Here is an 18,971-nt window from a genome sequence, read left to right as displayed (position 1 = left end):
TAAAACCTGCGTTTTCCACTACAGAGTAAGGTCTCATATCCGCGGCTATAACGTAAATGCACCATTCGCTGCGGTGATGTCCGTATACGGAGCCCGGGACGTCACCTGTAGGAGAAAAAAAAGCAATCCGTGGCGACGGTTTTGCAATCCGTCCCCTCAGTTTATAAACCGTACTCACGAATTCATAAACTGTTCACTCGATTTAACAAATCGTGCCCACGGATTAACAAACCGTGCCCACGAATTTCCAATCCGTGCACTTAGATTTTGTAAACCGTACCCTCGGTTTTTGAATCCGTACCCACGAATTCATAATCCGTGCGCACGCTTTCGCAATCCGTTCCCTCGGATTTGTAAACCGTACTCACGGATTCATGCAGCAAACTCCTACGTGTTAACATACAGTTTTATTGAATATTATTATGTGGAATAGGTTTACAGCAAAGTGTCTTAAGTGATTCTCTATCAAGTGTAGTACGAGGTGGAATACAAAGATTTAATAAGAAAGATGCGCATTAAAATCTTGTTCAATTGCTGATAATCTATAATAGCACTTGATTATTATTGTGCAATAAACCTGGCATTGTGACTGACTCTGGAGTAATTTTTTCCTCTTTTGTAAGTTATTTTGGATAAAAGATTCTTATGCATAACCTGTTTAATAATATATAATAATGATACAAATAAAAATAAAGTTATTTTTTATAATTTTAATTTGTAGGCTAAATAAATGAGTACAAGACAGTAAAAATATTTGTCATAAAATAATTTGTGAATTGCTTTATTTTTAAATAACCTTTGGACAGTTTTGGAAATGCTTGTGTACAATTCTTTCTTAACATGAAGACTTATTTTTGTGATTTTATTATACTAAGCTCCACCCACCTCACCCCACCTGCCGGAGTTAGATGCATGTTTCACTGTTAAGTGTAAAATGCGTGTCAGTTTTCAAATCCGAGGGAACGGATTGCGAAAGCGTGCGCACGGATTATGAATTTGTGGGTACGGATTCAAAAACCGAGGGTACGGTTTACACAATCTAAACGCACGGACTGGGAATTCGTGGGCACGGTTTGTTAATCCTGGGTACGATTTGTTAAACCGAGTGAACAGTTTATTAATTCATGAGCACGGTTTATAAACTGAGGGGACGGATTGCAAAACCGTCGCCACGGATTGATGTTTTTTCTCTCCTACAGGTGACGTGCGGGGCTCCGTACCGAGCCTTCAGCGCGTACTGAGTGAGCGAGCGCCTGACTGAGTAGCCTAACATAAACATATAAGTTGGTGTTTTTTTTTCTTCGGGGGTGTCAGGGGCATTGCCTGTTACGTCGTTTGGGTTATTGGGCTACCTTGTTGAACGCATAACATTATATTTCACACACCTTTTTTATTTTCCAAATTTAATTAATTAGTCCAACGAACCGTTCGGTACATAATGCGTACCGCGTACCGAACCGAAAGCCTCGTACCGAACGGTTCAATACGAATACGCGTATCGTTACACCCCTAATATATATATATATATATATATATATATATATATATATATATATATATATATATATATATATATATATATATATATATATATATATATATATATTAATCCCATGCATTGATTTTTTAATTACTTAATTATTTTTTATGTAGTATTTTATTTTAATGTAGTATTTTATAATTAGCATTTTTTTTATTTTACTTTATCTTATTGTATTAGATTTATTTTATTAGTTTTATTTTCATTTACTTTATTGGCTCCTTTTATTGGCTTGCATTTTATTTTATTTTATTTCAGTTAAAGTTAATTTTATCTCAGCAACATTTTTTATGGTTTTAACTATAATAACAACCTTCCAAACAAACTCAAAAACATAAAAATAATACATCAATATTTTAAATGATTAATTTAAAATATTTTTAGAATAATATTACTAAAGCTTATTACAAAAAAAAATAGTAAACAAAAAGGCTTAGTAAACATGCATTTGTTTCCAGTTTGAATGCAAAATAAACCATTTAATTCTATTAAATCTCAATTATTTGTTGACCATTTTAATCACTAACAACATTTTGGTCATGTTTGAGTGAATATCAAGATATTTTACCGTGCTTTTGTCTTTCAGGAGTTTCTCAATCACTTCGATCAGATGCTCTTTCTGATCCGGGTCTAGACTGGAAGACAAAATCATAGACCTCTGTATAACACTCGCTTGTTAACATACAGCGACCTCATCTGTGTGAGTGTGTGTGTTACCTGTAGAGTTTCTGAATGGCGTGAGCGGCTGTTTTCCTGACGTAAGGTGAAAGGTCGGTGGCTGCTTCTTTGATGGCCAGCATCATGATGGGGACGATGATGGGAACTCTGATGCTGGACAGGACCCTGAGAGCGCTCGCTCTGATCAGCTGATTGGGGTCCTGCGCACACACACACAAACACAAGATTAAAAAAAAACATGTGTTAGCTGACTCAAAACACTGGCTAAACAAAAGGACATAAAAAACTGGGAGGAGACAAGGGATGCACGATTTAAAAAAAAAAAAAAATCTACTTGCAATTTTTCTGAAAAAAACTTGGCATTTAAAATGTGATTAGTTTGCTATGCAAAATTTGTCGTTATATATTAATATGGCTGTAAAATAATAATAATAATAATAATAATACTAACTATAAATATTGCAGTTTTTATTACAAAATAAAATATACTGTAACTGTACTACATATTATATTAATAAAATACTATACTGTATATTGTATATTTTACCATAGATTACATACTTTTGGTAAAATAAAAAGAATTGTGAATTTGTAAAGAAAAGAAAAAAAACTATATCATAAGAAATATTTTTGTTTACATTGCAACCATAAAATTACACTTGCATATTGGTGGAAGCTGTTTTATATTTTTTTTTTTATATGTATATATAGTTTTTAGAAATGTATTTGTTTGCTCTTTAACTACATAAACGAAATGAATATTTAAAATGTTTTCTGGGCAACTAGCTGAAATAAAATAAGTTTAAAGTAAAGCTATAAAAATCACAGACAATAATAATTACTTTGACAGTACAACAGTAAAATTACAATACTAATATTTATAGCGGTTTCAATTTCTTCAAACTTTATTTTGACTAAAAAAGAGCAGTGCATTTATTGAACTGAATTGCTGCCTTTGTGATTTGATAAATCGCACAATGCCATATCGTAATTTCAGTTTTATTTTGATAAATCATGTAAAGCACAATAAGAGCATCGTGGGAGAGGAAAGGGGCGGGACTTACCTTGAGCGCCCGCTGAAAGGTGCTGATTGACAGGAGGGCGAGATCCTGCTGTTCCTCTGCATACCGGACCAGGTACACATACACCAGCTTCTTCAGCTGAAACATGCAGACACAAAAGAACTACACATTAAAAACAGTCCAGTTAACTTTAAGAAGTAGATAAAGAATCATCATCCAATCCCAGCTTTAACAAACTCATATGCCATTTTAATATCACGAAACAGTCTGATCTGCTTGTGCTCAAAGGTGAAGGGTCAAAGGTCGGCTCTCCGTTTAATTGCGTCCAGCTCTTGGGGTGACGACAGGTCGTTAGCGATCAGGGAGTCACGACGACGCATTCCATCATCATCACCATGGCGATTAGCAGCCAAATGGAAAAACATCACTCACTTCATAAAGAGAGACATTACCCATCTGCCCCTCTGTTTAATCAGATTTACATACAGCGGCCTGCTGATCAGGGATTGGAGCAGCCGTGCGCATGTTAATTAGACAGCTACTAAATGAACCGCTGGCATTTATGAAGCAGAATTATAGGAGGAGCAGAAAAACAAACCTGATGGAGAGAGGGATTGCTTTTTTCATGCAAGATGGTTGTTGCTGGGTTTTTATAATAGGGGGCACAAATAACCCCAAAAACAAGTTATTGTGCTTTAAACCGATCATAAAAAGTGCACTCTGAGGATTCAACCAGAATTTCAAGGGGATCCACAAACACACAAAAAAATATTCTATACATATTATAAAATATATAGATTATTAAATGTAATAAATTAAAATAAAATGCTGTAAAATAATACATTCAAATAGTAAAAAATACATTATTTTTTTTATTTTTATTTATTATATGTATATAAAACAAACATTTATAATGTTTTGTATTAGTTTTAAATGTTATGTTATTTATGGTTTAGGCAGGGTTGTTACAGTAAACTAAAACTAAAACAGTTAAAACATGATAAAAAAAAACTATTAAAAAAATTATTTTAAGCTAATTGTCAACATTTTCATTTAGATGAACTTGATGTACTAAAATAACTAAAACAAACTGAAATAAAATATCTATCTAGATAGACAGACAGACAGACAGACAGACAGACAGACTTAATAAATAAAACAAATCAATAAAAAGACCACAACAAAAATCCCTTAACATTTCTGGGGGTCCGTGGTATCATATTTTTCAATAATACTGCATCATTTATATATGAAAATAGCAAAATTATTAAAAAAAGTAACATAATAAAAAGTAAATAACAAAAACATTATAATAATATAACCAAGCAGGGGTAGAGCTTACTGAAGGGTTAAATAAATGAGTGTGTGTGTGTGCGTGTGTGCTTGTGTGTGTTTGCGTATGTGTGTATGACCCTGCAGTGAGTGGATCAATGGTCACACCTGTGGTCTCGTCTCGTGCGTGTGTGTGTGTGTGTGTGTGTGTGTGGATCAATGGCAGCATCCCCAAGTCTCTAGCTCCAGAGAGAGACAGTACTCAGTACACAGCTGCCCAGCACGGAGCATCAGACGTGGGGGGAGACAGAGAGAACGTGACTGGACCCCTGGACCACCAATTACACACTGGCCCCTCATAACACCAGCCGTCTTCTTCAGTCAAGACGTTTTTCCCAACCACCTCTCATGTCTTTCCATCATCCTGTCCAGACAATCATCTTTCCATCTAAACATTCATTCTTAAGCAGCAGGGGCTTCCCTGTCAGATGCCTGATCAAAAATCTACAGGGGTCCTCACAGCTGCTGAACGCCTGAGAGTGAGGAAAACGTATGTAAAGGTGTTCCTGTAGCTCAATTGGTAGAGCACTGCGTTATCAAGCGCAAGGTTGGGGATTCGATTCCAAAGGAACACATGATAGGTAAAAACTGATAGCCCGAATGCACTGTAAGTCGCTTTGGATAAAAGCGTATGCTAAATTAATAAATTTAATTTTAATTTAAATGTGTCAGCACATTCTAAATCTTCTCTTACCTCAATGTTTTTGCTTGCAACATTCTTCACCACTGCTGGGAAAAGTTCAGATGCGTTCTTTCCCTTGGCAATCAACTATATAGAGAGAAATAAAAATTTTAATGAGACAGAATGAAGCAACAACACACTGACGCTGAGTGAATGTGTTCATAAAATCACAGACTGAATCTTAAAGGGATAATTCAGCCAAAAATAAAAAAAAATAATAATTTAATCTCCCTCAAGTCGTTCCAAACCTGAATTAATTTCTTCTGTTGAACATGAAGAATGCTGGTAACCAAACAGTTGTTGGTTTCCATTTACTTCCATAGTATAGAAAAAAAATACTATGGAAGTCACTGAGAGCAGTAAATGTTTGGTTACCCACATTTAGAATTTTTGGGTGAACTGTCCCTTTAATACCAGATCACTGTCTCTCAGAATGACGTACCCCAACTATCCTCTTCATGGCCTCCAGCTTCAGAGACTCTTTGCTGCTTTCCAGCATCTCTTTCAGATCTTCATTCCTGCAGAGAAACCAAAGGATTCAGCATTACAGCAAATTCATCATACTAACCGTATCGTTTTACTTCAAATGAAAGTAGGGCCATCAATTCACTCCAATTTCATGTCAGTGATTTACCATTATTCACTCTTCGTTAACAGCTTCAGTTCTTTTATGGTAAATGAAATAAAAATTGTAATAAAATAATATCTGTATTATCCAAATACACACACACACATGTATACATATACACACACATATATACATGCATATTTATAATTAACTTTTAATATTTTTTTTTAGAATGAACATTATTTTATTATGAATGACATATTTATGCATAATTAAAGATTTGTATATGAACTATATATTTATATTATGTAATTGTATATTTGCATTTATATTATAAATACATTTTAAATTATATAAAAATCAAATAATATATGTATTATCTCTCTCTCTCTCTCTCTCTCTCTCTCTCTATATATATATATATATATAGAGAGAGAGAGAGAGAGAGAGAGAGAGAGATATTCATGTCATATATATATATATATATATATATATATATATATATATATATATATATATATATATATGACATGAACTTGTACCACAAAACCAGTCATAAAGGAAATTATATATATAATTTCCTTTATGAATATATATAATTTCCTTTAGACTGGTTTTGTGGTCCAAGTTCATGTCATATATATATATATATATATATATATATATATATATATATATATATATATATTATAACATTTGGCCAATATACAGCTATTTGATAATCTGGAATCTGAGGGTGCAAAAAATCTAAATACAGACAAAATTTCCTTTAAAGTTGTCCAAATGAATTCTTAGCCATGCATATTAAAAATTAAGTTTTAATATATATACATTAGGAAATGTACAAAATATTTTTATGGAACATGATCTTTACTTTAATATCCTAATGATTTTTGGCATAAAAGAAAAATCTCTAAATTTGACCCCTACAATGTTTTTTGTTTTGTTTTTTGGCTATTGCTACAAATATACCCCAGTGACTCTGGTTTTGTGGCCCAGGATCACAGACATACACACACACACACACCTTTTTATAATTTTATTTTAGAATCTATTTTAGATTTAAACATTATATTATAATAAACGGTATATTTATACGTAATTCAAGTTTTATATTTGCATTCATATTATAACTAAATTCTATAAAAATGTAAAAAAATATATTATTATATGATATAAATATTATAATAAACTCTACATTAACCGACAGTAAATAACTGTGAACATACAAATCTATATTTTATTTCTTTATTATCGTCTTAACATCTCAGTAGCTAATTCAAGGAAATACTTTATAAATATAAATATCCCTTTGCTGCAGCTCCAAAAACACAGAATTCAGGAAAAAGCATCTTAATTCAAGCTAATGGAAGACAGTCAAAGACACATTAGATGACTCTGTCTGCACAGTGCTGTCATTTACATTGGTATCATGTGAGAGCCACATTCTTCAGCCAACTTGAAGATAGTTCATTATGTCACAGAGATATAGATGAGCTATTATTGAAGCAAAGGAACAGAACTGGAATATAAGGATGCTCATACCATCATATCATGTGAATGTTTGAATGAGTAAGACGACTGACCCATGCATAATTTTTCCATCTCCCAAACAAATGCATTGTCTACATTTTTATTTATTTTTTGCCTTTACTTGAGCATTTCTCCTACCCTCTGCTTGGTTTCTTCTCATTACTGCTGCTGTGCTTGTCGGTCAGAGCCTGTTCCTCTGAGCTGAAGTCTGATTTCAGTGTGAGCTGAAGGTTCTCGGCCGAGACGAGAGCGTTTCGCATCACTCCAGCGGCCTCTAAACGCAAGCTGCCCAATCCTCCGTTCATCTTAAACATGTACAGAATTACTAGAAACCACAGCAGTAGAGAAGGTCGAGATGATCCACACAAAGCCTTGCATCAAGCCATTCATCGCAAGAAGTTCCTCAAGTCTTGTTTATCTATACAAACATGACTATGAGATTGTCCATTTCTCCAAACCGGAACCGAAAAGACAAACTCGAAGAAGCTGAAGCCAAGAGAAAATTAAACCGGGTATGAAAGCCAACGTCTACTGGTTTCTTTCTTTCCACCGATGCTGTTGAGAAGACAAGAGGGACAATACAGCACTATCCTCCAGACTCGATCAACAGGTTAATGTGCAGCAGTCGCACAGCCGTCCAGTGTGACCATCACACACCAATTAGATCCACGAGCGCTGAGAGAGCAGCCACGGTACAATGGTTCACTCTTATCATGACCTAGAGGCTGAATTCTCTTCATTTCCTTCAACGTTCTGCTGAGATCCGGTCAGTTGGCAAAAGAAACGTCTCACTTATCGATTAGCTTGAGAGATGCTTTGACGATACGAAGAGTCCCTTTGAGTGCTGGTTGCGAACGAATAAAGGAAGTGGGTAAAATGGAAAGGAAGTCTACTGGGGTCAAAAGAGCACCATCTAAAGTGCTGAGGAGACTCATATCTACTCCAGACATGGTCATTCTTCATGGCTGTGGTCACCTCCCTTTAGAGGAAGCGTGAAGGCTCTTATCTTCAGACCGAGGCTTTCATCACCTCTGGAGAACTGTGTTCAGCAGCTCTGCTTATCCTGATAACATGAAACTTCCTCCTGCCAACCAACGAAAAAAAAAAAAAAACAAGTCTGAAGCAAAATTCAAACCCAAATAGTAAACGAAAGGAAGGAACGGGAGGAATATTTGGCAAACATAGCCAGGCTAATTTTGTTTCTTAAAAACAAAAATGGGGTGAGCACACTTACATTCTCATTTTAAATTATTTAAACATCGATGCCACCATGTCAATTGATTAATATGCACGAGGTAGAGAGAGAAAGTAAGCGCTCGTGTTGTTTGAAGACGACGAGTCTCGCGCTCTCTCTCGCGCGCGCTCTCTCTCTCTCTCTCTCTCTCTCTCTCGCGCGCTCTCTCTCTAGCTCACTCGCTCGCTCTCTCGCACTCTCTCGCGCTCTCCATCAAGGGCCGGGGAGCAGCTGGCCCGTACAGTTAATGAATAACGGATCAACTACGACAGCCTACAACGCACTTCCTGCGATGTGACTATTGTGGATTCGTAAATCGCGATATCGATGCTTAAACGACACATCGTGCAGCCCTACAAAACAACACTTTCGGCTCTTTTCACAGTTAATAGTGAACACTGGCTTTAAAGCTGCAAAAATGTCCACAAATGTAGGCCAAACAACTTGTGCAATATATTCAGGGTCCTGTCAAGGCATTTGAAAGCTTTCGAAGAGAAACCGATCGAAATGAAGCCATGATTTACTGATAAACCTCTCTTCTAGTGAGCAGTTGACTCCAAAACTGCTGCAAAATCACTGAATCAACTGAGTTTAACCTGGAGTTAAAACTGGTGCAGTTAACAAATTATCTTATGTTCTTATCAACAAAAGGGATTAATCGAGTTTATACCAGGTTTTTGAATAAAAAGTAGTCCATATGACTCATAGCCTAAATGTATGTAAGTCTTCTGAAATCATATATAATTTAAATGATTAACTCATATTGCATCACTTCTGCAGTCATATAAAAGCTTTGAATGAGGAATGGACCACAACTGTAATTGTTATTTGCTGAAAAAATGTAAATATAGCTTATATCACCCTCCAGTGAGCTCTTAACTTGAGCTGCAAATGACACAAATGAATCAATGAGATGAACAAGAGAACAGAAGCAAACAAAGCATTGCTTCGATCTGGTTCTCATGAAAAAAAAGGACTGATGTTGATCTAGTTCTACATTTACAATGTGGGTTACAATATGAAAAAGACCTGTGTAAATATCTATAACATATATTTTTTAATCTAATATATCCAGTGGTTGCTTCCACAGAAGAAAGAAAGTCGTACAAGTTTGGCACAAGACATAAAGGTGAGTAACTCTATCCCAACAGTGTTGTTATCCCTGCTTCTCATTTTTAATGCATCTCTCTCCTTCCTCATGAGTTCAGTCTTCTGCTTGCAGTCATGTGAGAGTGAAAATTCAGTTAGGCCTAAATAACATTAACTATTCTTCTGTTAAAGCCACACACACACCAAGCAGCAAATTAAAATCAAGAATCAGAGATGAAACAATATTCAAACAATACTCTCTTAACAACAGAAAGGAATCCATACACTCTAGTAGCAGTTAATAAATAAATAACAACCAGCAGAAGTCTTTAACCGCATAATAAATGACACGATTCTCTTACGTCCCATTAGATTAAACAATTAACAGGCTCATTAATGTAGGAAGGAGCTAGAGACTTCCTGTCATTCAGGACTGTAATTTTTGGAACAGATCCCTTAAAGCAAAATGGGATTAAGATCCCAGAGGACGGGGACATGAGGGTTTGACGTCAGAGCAGTCGGCAGCTTTCACAAAGAGTCTGGAGAAGACAAACACTGGAGACAATACAACGTGAGGATCAGTCCTTATGAAACACCTTAAATAATCATGTTATTTAGAAGCCAGCGTGACCCAGGTCTAGTTTCACTAACACTGATGTGATATCTGCATCAAAAGGACAGATATGTCTCTGATATTACAGTCATACTGACCCCTGGAGGAGAGAGAGGGCTGAACAAGCATCGCCATTAGAATGCAACACAACACAAGATAAAAAAAGAAAAAGAAAAAACTGAACCATAAGAATTATGGGAATTATTATTATTTATTTATTTTGCAATATATATTTTTTATATGCTAGAAATTAAATGTAATATATTATATTGTTATATATAATTTAGCTTTGCATTTTCTTTTTTGCATCAATTTTTTCCTTTAAATTTATTTTTTGCATGTATAAAATATTCTAAATCAAAAACATTCCAAAGAAGCCAATATAAGTGCATATACATTATATCTGTATATAGAGAAAGAAAATGGTTAGATATTATATTAAATTAACTATTAAATATTAATTAAATAAATGTTATTTTATATCTCCAGCTATTCATGAAATATTTCAAATGTAAATCAAATTTAATTTTCATACAAAATTGTGTGTGTATCTATTTATCTAACTATAACTTTATTTATCCTCTGATAAATGCATGTGCTATATTTTAATAATGCAACTCCTTAAACTAATAAACATACTTTTACTGGAAATATTTAATTTGTATACCAAATATAATATGTGGGTGCATTTATATAGGATTTTATTTTAAAAAAAATTATATATATATTACTTATAGAGAAATATGCTTTTAAATTAATAATAATAATAAATGGTTTGTAGAAAAAACAAAGCTAAACTCTCACACAAGGCATGTTTGCAAATTCAACAGAACTCTTAAAAATAAAAATGTCAGACAATATCTTGTCGACAACTTTTGAAACAATCAAAAAGACAGAAAAGCGCACATTTAAGTTCTCAAGACATAAAATTTTATATGCATTTTAAGATGAAAAATTGTGTGTCAACACTACACTGACCCGAAATATACAATGACAGATCTGTGAACGAACCCAAAACTCTCTCACAGACTCACACTGGTCTTCAAGAAGAACTCTGAGGCTCATCTTCTCTCCATGCAAATATTACACAGGCAGTTGATCTTGCAAATGAAGTATAATAGTTCCAACCTATCGTTTAACAGCCCAAATCAGCAGTTCACAAAAAGGAGGCGTGTCCCATCAACTTATACTACAGTATCACACAGAGCAGGGCATCACCTGACACCCAAACATACACAAACACATCTTCTTCCTAGGCTAGAATACACTTTTCTCACAGTAACTGCTGTGGAAACTGAAACGCATGTTAATGGAGATCATGTGAGCGTGTGTTCCGGGTGTCTTACTTCTTGTAGTCGGCGCTGAAGAGGCTGAAGGCGGCCCCGCTGCTGCTGCTGATGCTCCCGGGGATGCTGCTGTTCTCCTGCGCCGCGTCCACACCGGACTCCACCGAGCCCTGATCGTTATACGACACACTGTTGGCGGACATCCCGAGCATTTACTCGATTCACACGGATCACAACAGCACGCGACCTTATTTATCCTCCGATAAACGCAGATGTGCTTAAACGATGTTGCGTTTCTACTTTCCGCTGAATGGATCGAAAGAAAAAAACTTTTTTTACTTCTGACGTGCAACTTTTTTTCCTCTTCCACGCAGAGTCGGAAGTGAGCTGGAGTCACGTGACCGTCACATGACAGCAGCGTGACGAAGATCAAACAGACACACACACACACGGTGACGGGACAGCGCGTTTCAAAGTGAATATGGAAGAAAAAATTTCCCCTGGGACACTTAATCATTTATTTTGGGAGTGTCTCAAGACCCAAATGTTTTGGAAAGAACTCAGTGTTTACTTACAAAGAAAGACTATGATGTCTGTTAACCTTGAAGAAATTGATGTTATGTTAAAATGTTTTTCATTTGATGGTGACAGAAGTGTTCTGTTTATATTTGATTTCTATATTTATATTTGTTTATATTTAATAAAATAAAAAAATCAAGTGAAATAAAAATTTTGAAGAATTTAAAATAGATATTAAAATATATTTAGAGACAATATCCAAAAGCAGAAACTTGAAAGCAATAAAAACTACAGTTGTTTAATAGATACAATTTCATGTAAAATGCCTTTTTCCCACTCTCTCTTTTGTTTACTCTTTTTTTTTGTATATATATATATATATATTTGTATTATCCCTGATATGAATGGTTGTACTCTGGTTTGTAAGTCTGTTCTTGTTAATATTCAATTACACACACACACACAAACACACACTTTTTTCTTGTTCTATGACTATATTTTCCTTTCAAAATATTTTATTCAACTTTTTAATTTAATTTACTATCGTATTTTTATCCCGTTTTATTATTCTTTAAATAATTTTTAAACAAAGCAAAAGTTAAATGTAACTCTGTTTTTATAAAAAAAATATTTTACATGAAGTACTCCATATCAAATAACACAATTATTATTCGTTTACAAATAATTATATTAATGTAATTGAATAATTCTAAATACACACTTATATTAATATAACTAATTATATGTAATTTAATACTATTAATATATATTTTTCAACAATGTTATCAGCAGCGTGGCACACTCGTCTTCTCTCTTGTTCTGCGTTAATTTTTATAAATTTAAATATTTTTGTATTTTTATCTCATATTATTATTGTCATTAACTTCAATTATTTCTGTTTTTATTAATTAATAATATTATTTAACGATCCTAATTAATTATTAAATACACCCCCAACGTTTTTCTCACTCTTTATATTTGTATATTCTTCTTTATTAATTATTTAACGGACCGTTAAACTTTCTTAAATGGGAGATGTAATATTTTGTCAGCTTCTTATAAAAAAAAATTCTGTGATGGTTATTATGACATAATTATTTATCAGATGCCAATACCGTGGATAGATAAATAAAGATAGATAAACTATGTATAATGTGCGTGTTATTTTTTTCCACATGGAGCACCTGAAACCCGCAGCGATTCTCATAATAACCTGCAGATGGCGATAAAATTCGGTTAAAAATATTAGTAGTACGTGTCCTGTTTTTGTCACGTGCTGTTGATTATCTAAAATTATCTAAAATACCAAATTTGTTGCTACTAAATATATGTCAATGTAATAAATCGCCCATTTCACTTATATATTTTATATACTAAAGTACTAAAGTAAAAAAAAAAAAAAACGTGACTTTTAAAGTTTTTTATCTGCAACAACACCCTCACACGCTAAAAACACTTCTTTACTTCACCTCTTTCTTTTCTCCTGACTTTCACGTTTGACCTTTTGTTTTCTCCTCATCTCTATTTTCTTTCTTTTCTTTTCTCATCATTCCTATTAAATGAATGACCCTAGAATCTGAGAAAAAGTCGGAGAGGTCAAGAGTTACTCTTTAAACCGTAGCAATCAGCTGATTGTTGACCAGAGCTGTACACATGTATCTTCATGAGTGGTTTTGAGGATCGTTTTATCTTGTAATGTTTGTAGAGTAGAAGGCCACAGGTCTGACGGTCTCAGGGTCAGTTAACAGACACGTTTACAGTGCTTCGGGGAAGACAACAGCTTCAGATTTCACTGTGGGTCATTGTGACATCATCGATGACCTCAAAATAATTCCTGCTGACTGTAAAATATCTGAGGTTTAAGAGTTCATGAAGACACACACACACGCACACACACTTCGCAGAGAGAAAGAGAAGGAAAATATAGCTTTATAAGTAACTGAAAATATTATTTATGCTTTTGATAAAAGACAAAATCTTCAGTGTGTTCGTCTCTTTCTATGGGCAAGAATAAAAAGTTCGTTTATTTCTAGTAAATCTGCAATCCCACACCTGCAAACCTCAAATTGTGCAAAATGAAGCCCAGTTCTTCTCAAAAATAGCAACCAAAACAAATTTAACCAAATAAAAATAGTTATATAACAAAATAACTCTGTATTATATACGTCTTAAATTCTACATTAATTCGTTAATGTATATTTTTTATATGAATATTAAAAATATATATTTGAAATATTAAAAAACATAGTTAAAGAATTGAAATGAGTGTACATTAATCACTAAAATAATATAATTATTATATTTTACAAATAATTATAATATAATTCTATAATTTTAGATAAATATAGCAATATTTTATAAATGCAATTTAATAAAATCAATTTAATTATTCAACCATATTTTATTATCTTTGATTTAGAAATATAAAAACTAAAGAACCATAACAAAATTAACCCGACAAAATAAAATAGCAAATACACATTAGAAAAAATATATGCATACAATAATAATTATTTAAAAATATATATTTTATTCTACAATATTTATTTATTCACATTAAATACAATATATTCTTCATATAATCCATTTAAAACTTTTATTCCTGATTTCATCTGCTATTAATCAACAAACACACATCTGTTTGTCATGGAGACTTTTATTTTACCGCTTTCAAGCTGCACAAATCAGACCAAATGTCTTTTCTTTCAGCAAAAGCACCAATTCCCAGTCGATGGGTTTATAAAGTTCTTTCAGTTTATTTGAAATGAATTATTTGTAATAATCTGGGTATCAATTTATGAAAATACACTGAGCAAAAGTCAAAAAGTCTAATTATGTAATGAATTTATATACTGAGTGATTTCCTTGAAGAGTGTAAACATTGTGACGATGTTCTGTGTTTTTGAGATAGTTATTATTAATAATATTATAAAACAGTCCTTCACTGCTGAAACAACTATTTGAATTAAATGAAATATTAACAATATAATAGTTGTTCATCATAAAAGTGTTGAACAGTGAAAAATACATTTAGACATTTTTTGGACATGATTTGGAAACATACTCTCTGCAGGGTAACATAGATATGCTTTTCATAATAGAATAGTAGAGGATCACGAGAGAGAGAGAGAAAGAGAGAGAGAGAGAGAGAAACAGGAAGCTGAGATTCCATTTCCTGATATTCCCATTCATGCTTGGCAGTTTGTGCCACAGCGATCCGACTTCATCCAAGCTGGAAATATAAACAAGTTGGACATTTTTTTATTCTTTTGTCTTTCCCTTCATTTTGTTCCTTTCCGAAAGTAGGGGTTTGTTTTTCTGGAAAAGAAGTGAAAGATGATTTCCTGATGATTTGAAGATTTTGATAGATTTATTGGTCAACTCAGTGAAAAGTGAGATTAGTTTAATTTGTATTTTGTTGTTTTGCGCACAGATTCTAAAAGCTGATCCTAAATGTGTAAATGTGTAAAGTTCAGATTTAATGTGAGGAAGTTAACATTTTCAAAGTCTTCTTTTTAGGCAGAACAGGTCTTGATTTAGACGTTGGATTGATACGTAAAAATGAGATCAGTGTGTGTGTGTGTGTGGTTGTGTGCGCTGAAGTGTGTTTAAACAGTGATTAGCAGCTGAATGTTCCTGAATTGTCACTCAGAGAGAGGTGAAGCAGAGCTCAGCATTAACCCTTTATCTGTCGCTCTGACCTCTGCCCTCTGCTCTCTTTCCTCCGTCCTCTGTGGAATCTCAAGATTGTCCCGTCAGTTCATTCATCCTCCAGCAGTCAAGCTGCAGAGCTAAAAACACTAAATGAACACTAAACACTTCATTATGCACACCATTACTGACTACACAATACAACTGCATACTTCACTTTACAAAGTCATAGAAAACACAATTATTGCAGCACACAGTGGTAAAAATACACTAACAAAATAATAAAAAATACTGCAATAAACTAAATTTGTTGCACACTTGCCATACACACACTAATGGTAACCTCTAAACTCATAAGGACTAAAAATATCATTTTAAATATAGTAATTTATAATAGTAAAAAAATAAAATAAAATAGTGTGTGTATATATATATATATATATATATATATATATATATATACACGGTATAAATAAATAAATATACATATACATACATACATACATACATACATATATATATATATATATATATATATATATATTTTTTTTTTTTTTTTTTTTTTTTTTTTTATATACATTTTTTATGACTCTGTACTGTATGTTTCCATTTTCTTCCAATAGAGGGAGTAATTAATATATATATAGTTATTTTTAGATCAGCATATTTATTTTAACGTTCCAGTATTTATTTTATGTAAACATTTAAATTCTTAAAATTATTCAAACCGATTTACACAGGTTTAAAAAATCAGGTGTCACTGAATTTGAATTTAGTTTAGTTTTTTTTATTATTATTAAGGAATTAAGATGCTGATCTTTTGATTTTAAATCTGCTCCTTTGGGAACAATGATTTTTCTTTGGGCTCATCCGCTGCACCTGTCCTCCCTCAAATTCACACACACACACACACACACACACAGACAGTGATTTATTGGAGGTCGACTGCTGTGTTTGTAAACACATTGTGGGCCACGTAACCTCAGACAGCCAGACTTCTTATCTACGACACACACACACACACACACACACACACACACACAGAAACCAGCAGAGAGATGGCAGAGAAACACATGAATCTGTGTCCTGATGATAATGAAGTGCAGACGGTCGGAAGTAAGCATTCGCTACAGATAAACTTAAACACCTGTTAAACACATGCACAGAAACACACCGACTGTCAAACAACATCATGAAGATCTGCCCTGAAAAGAGAGAGAAGCCAAAGGCTAGACAAAATTATTTTAAAAATGGAATTTGGACACACCAAAACATTACGACTTGCTAAAAAACAGTGCTTCTCAACTGGTTTTACTTCAGGACACAGATTTCATACTTCATTTTACAAACATCAAACAGTTAAAACAAACATAGAAAGGGGACTTTAAGAAAGGCTCTTCTGACCAATAAGAAACCATCTAGCAACCACCCAGATCACCCTAGCAACCACAGAGTTCAGTTCAAGGATGGTCCACTGACCCGGGGTCGAGGAGACAGTTTCAGGTCACATGCAAACACTGCAAACTTAAACATTTGGTTCTCTCTGATGTTTTGAATGTGATGTTTTGCAAATCCTACTGAATTTGGTTGATACCAAAAAAAGTAAGAACAAAAACAGGTAATGCTTTCTTGACGGCTTATACAGAGCTTGGAGAAATTGTATGACTTGATAATGTCATACAATGATGATAATGTATGTATATGTATATCTATCTATCTATCTATCTATCTATCTATCTATCTATATATCTATATATATATATATATATATATATATATATATATATATATATATATATATATATATATATATATATATAATGCCATAAGTTTGCATTATTTTATTTTTATGTTTTCCATCATTTGTTTTTTTTTAGTTTTTTGTATATATTATTTTATAATAAATGATAGAAAATTATTATATTCATATAGTAATGTAAACTAAATATAATCTTATATGTATATATACGTAATATAGTAATGTTTTGCACTATATTCCATAATTGTAATTTTTTTTATCTTGTTTTAATAAAATGCAAACACGCATTTAAAATGATATATTAATTAGAAAATAAGTAAAATCAAAAAGAAAAAAATATATATCTTGTGGATGGCTATCTACCTACAGTAGATATGTGTTTATAATTAATAAATGAAATAATTTTAATATTATAATAATGTAAAATAAGTAATTTTTGTGCTCTCTTTTGTTTTGTGCTCTTCATTGTATCTGCTCAAAGGTCAGACAGTTGGATGGATATTGTTTTTTTTTTATTGTTATATATAAAATATTTATAATATAACAATGTAATATATATATATATATTATTACATCATATTATTTAAATTACAAATAATATGATAATTTATAATGTGCACACAAACGTTTTTGATATATATACATATCACTGAATGTCTGGTCATCATTCTGTCACATTTTAAATGATTATCTCCCTCAACTATCTCTTTTTAAATTCTGAGCACTAATAATGAATTAACAATGGGAAAACGTTGACATGCAATCGTTCTGGTCTGATGGGACGACTGGAAAGATGATGTTACAGGAATGTATCACACTTCTGCTGAAAACTGATTTCTTTTTGTTCATTGTTGCCATGGAAAAATCAAATCCATGTGCATACACACTCGCTCATAAAACACATCCCAGAATGCAGCAGGGAAATGATGTACAATGGATAGGATGTGGTGAGGATGTGCAGAGAAACTTTAGGGAGTGGGAGAGAAATGCCACCCAATAACTAACATAATCAACAGCCACCGCTAAATTTACCTCATGGTTAAGTGACCTCATGGCCTTCATCCTGTCCCGTCTCGCGGCTCTTTTACCCCGACAGGAAAGAACCATCCAGCACACACAAACTTCAGGTGACCTTCGGCGCCCTACGTTCCCTCTCGGTAGACGTCGTGCTCATCCAGGCCTCATGAGCACATGATCTCAGGGACAGGAGTGTGTGTGTGTGTGTGTGTGTGAGTGAGTGATTAGTTTTACATCCTGAGGGCCATCAGACAGGATTTCACAACCCCGTAACTCTTAAGAGACTCTCTTTCTTGTGATATCTCTGCTCTGTTGCCTCTATTCAAAATGATCCATATGAAAGTCCATGCAGATATTGAATGTCAGGCTGATATTAAAAAGCTCACTCATAGTTACGTGATTTTGACCCTGCAGGTTTAAAAGAACAAGATGGATGTGACAATGTGTA

At 33.3% G+C, this 18,971-nt stretch overlaps 1 protein-coding gene across 1 annotated transcript in view; it reads right to left on the bottom strand.

Annotated features, from left to right (window-relative positions):
* Positions 1–11,975, bottom strand: part of LOC127941820 (AP-3 complex subunit beta-1) — a 55,266-nt gene extending 43,291 nt beyond the window's left edge. The window contains exons 1-6 of the mRNA XM_052537262.1: positions 11,638–11,975; positions 5,697–5,772; positions 5,267–5,341; positions 3,283–3,378; positions 2,258–2,418; positions 2,109–2,175 (exon numbers count right to left, since the gene is read on the bottom strand). Of these exons, the coding sequence (XP_052393222.1) occupies positions 2,109–2,175; positions 2,258–2,418; positions 3,283–3,378; positions 5,267–5,341; positions 5,697–5,772; positions 11,638–11,789 (627 nt within the window). The 5' untranslated portion in view covers positions 11,790–11,975. The remainder of the gene's footprint in view (positions 1–2,108; positions 2,176–2,257; positions 2,419–3,282; positions 3,379–5,266; positions 5,342–5,696; positions 5,773–11,637) is intronic.
* Between the last annotated feature and the right edge of the window lie 6,996 nt (positions 11,976–18,971).

This window comes from Carassius gibelio, chromosome A21 (assembly GCF_023724105.1).
Source record: "Carassius gibelio isolate Cgi1373 ecotype wild population from Czech Republic chromosome A21, carGib1.2-hapl.c, whole genome shotgun sequence".
Taxonomy (NCBI): Eukaryota; Metazoa; Chordata; class Actinopteri; order Cypriniformes; family Cyprinidae; genus Carassius; species Carassius gibelio.
The sequence above is the reverse complement of the archived record's forward strand: the minus strand, read 5'-3'. Positions and strand labels throughout refer to the sequence as shown.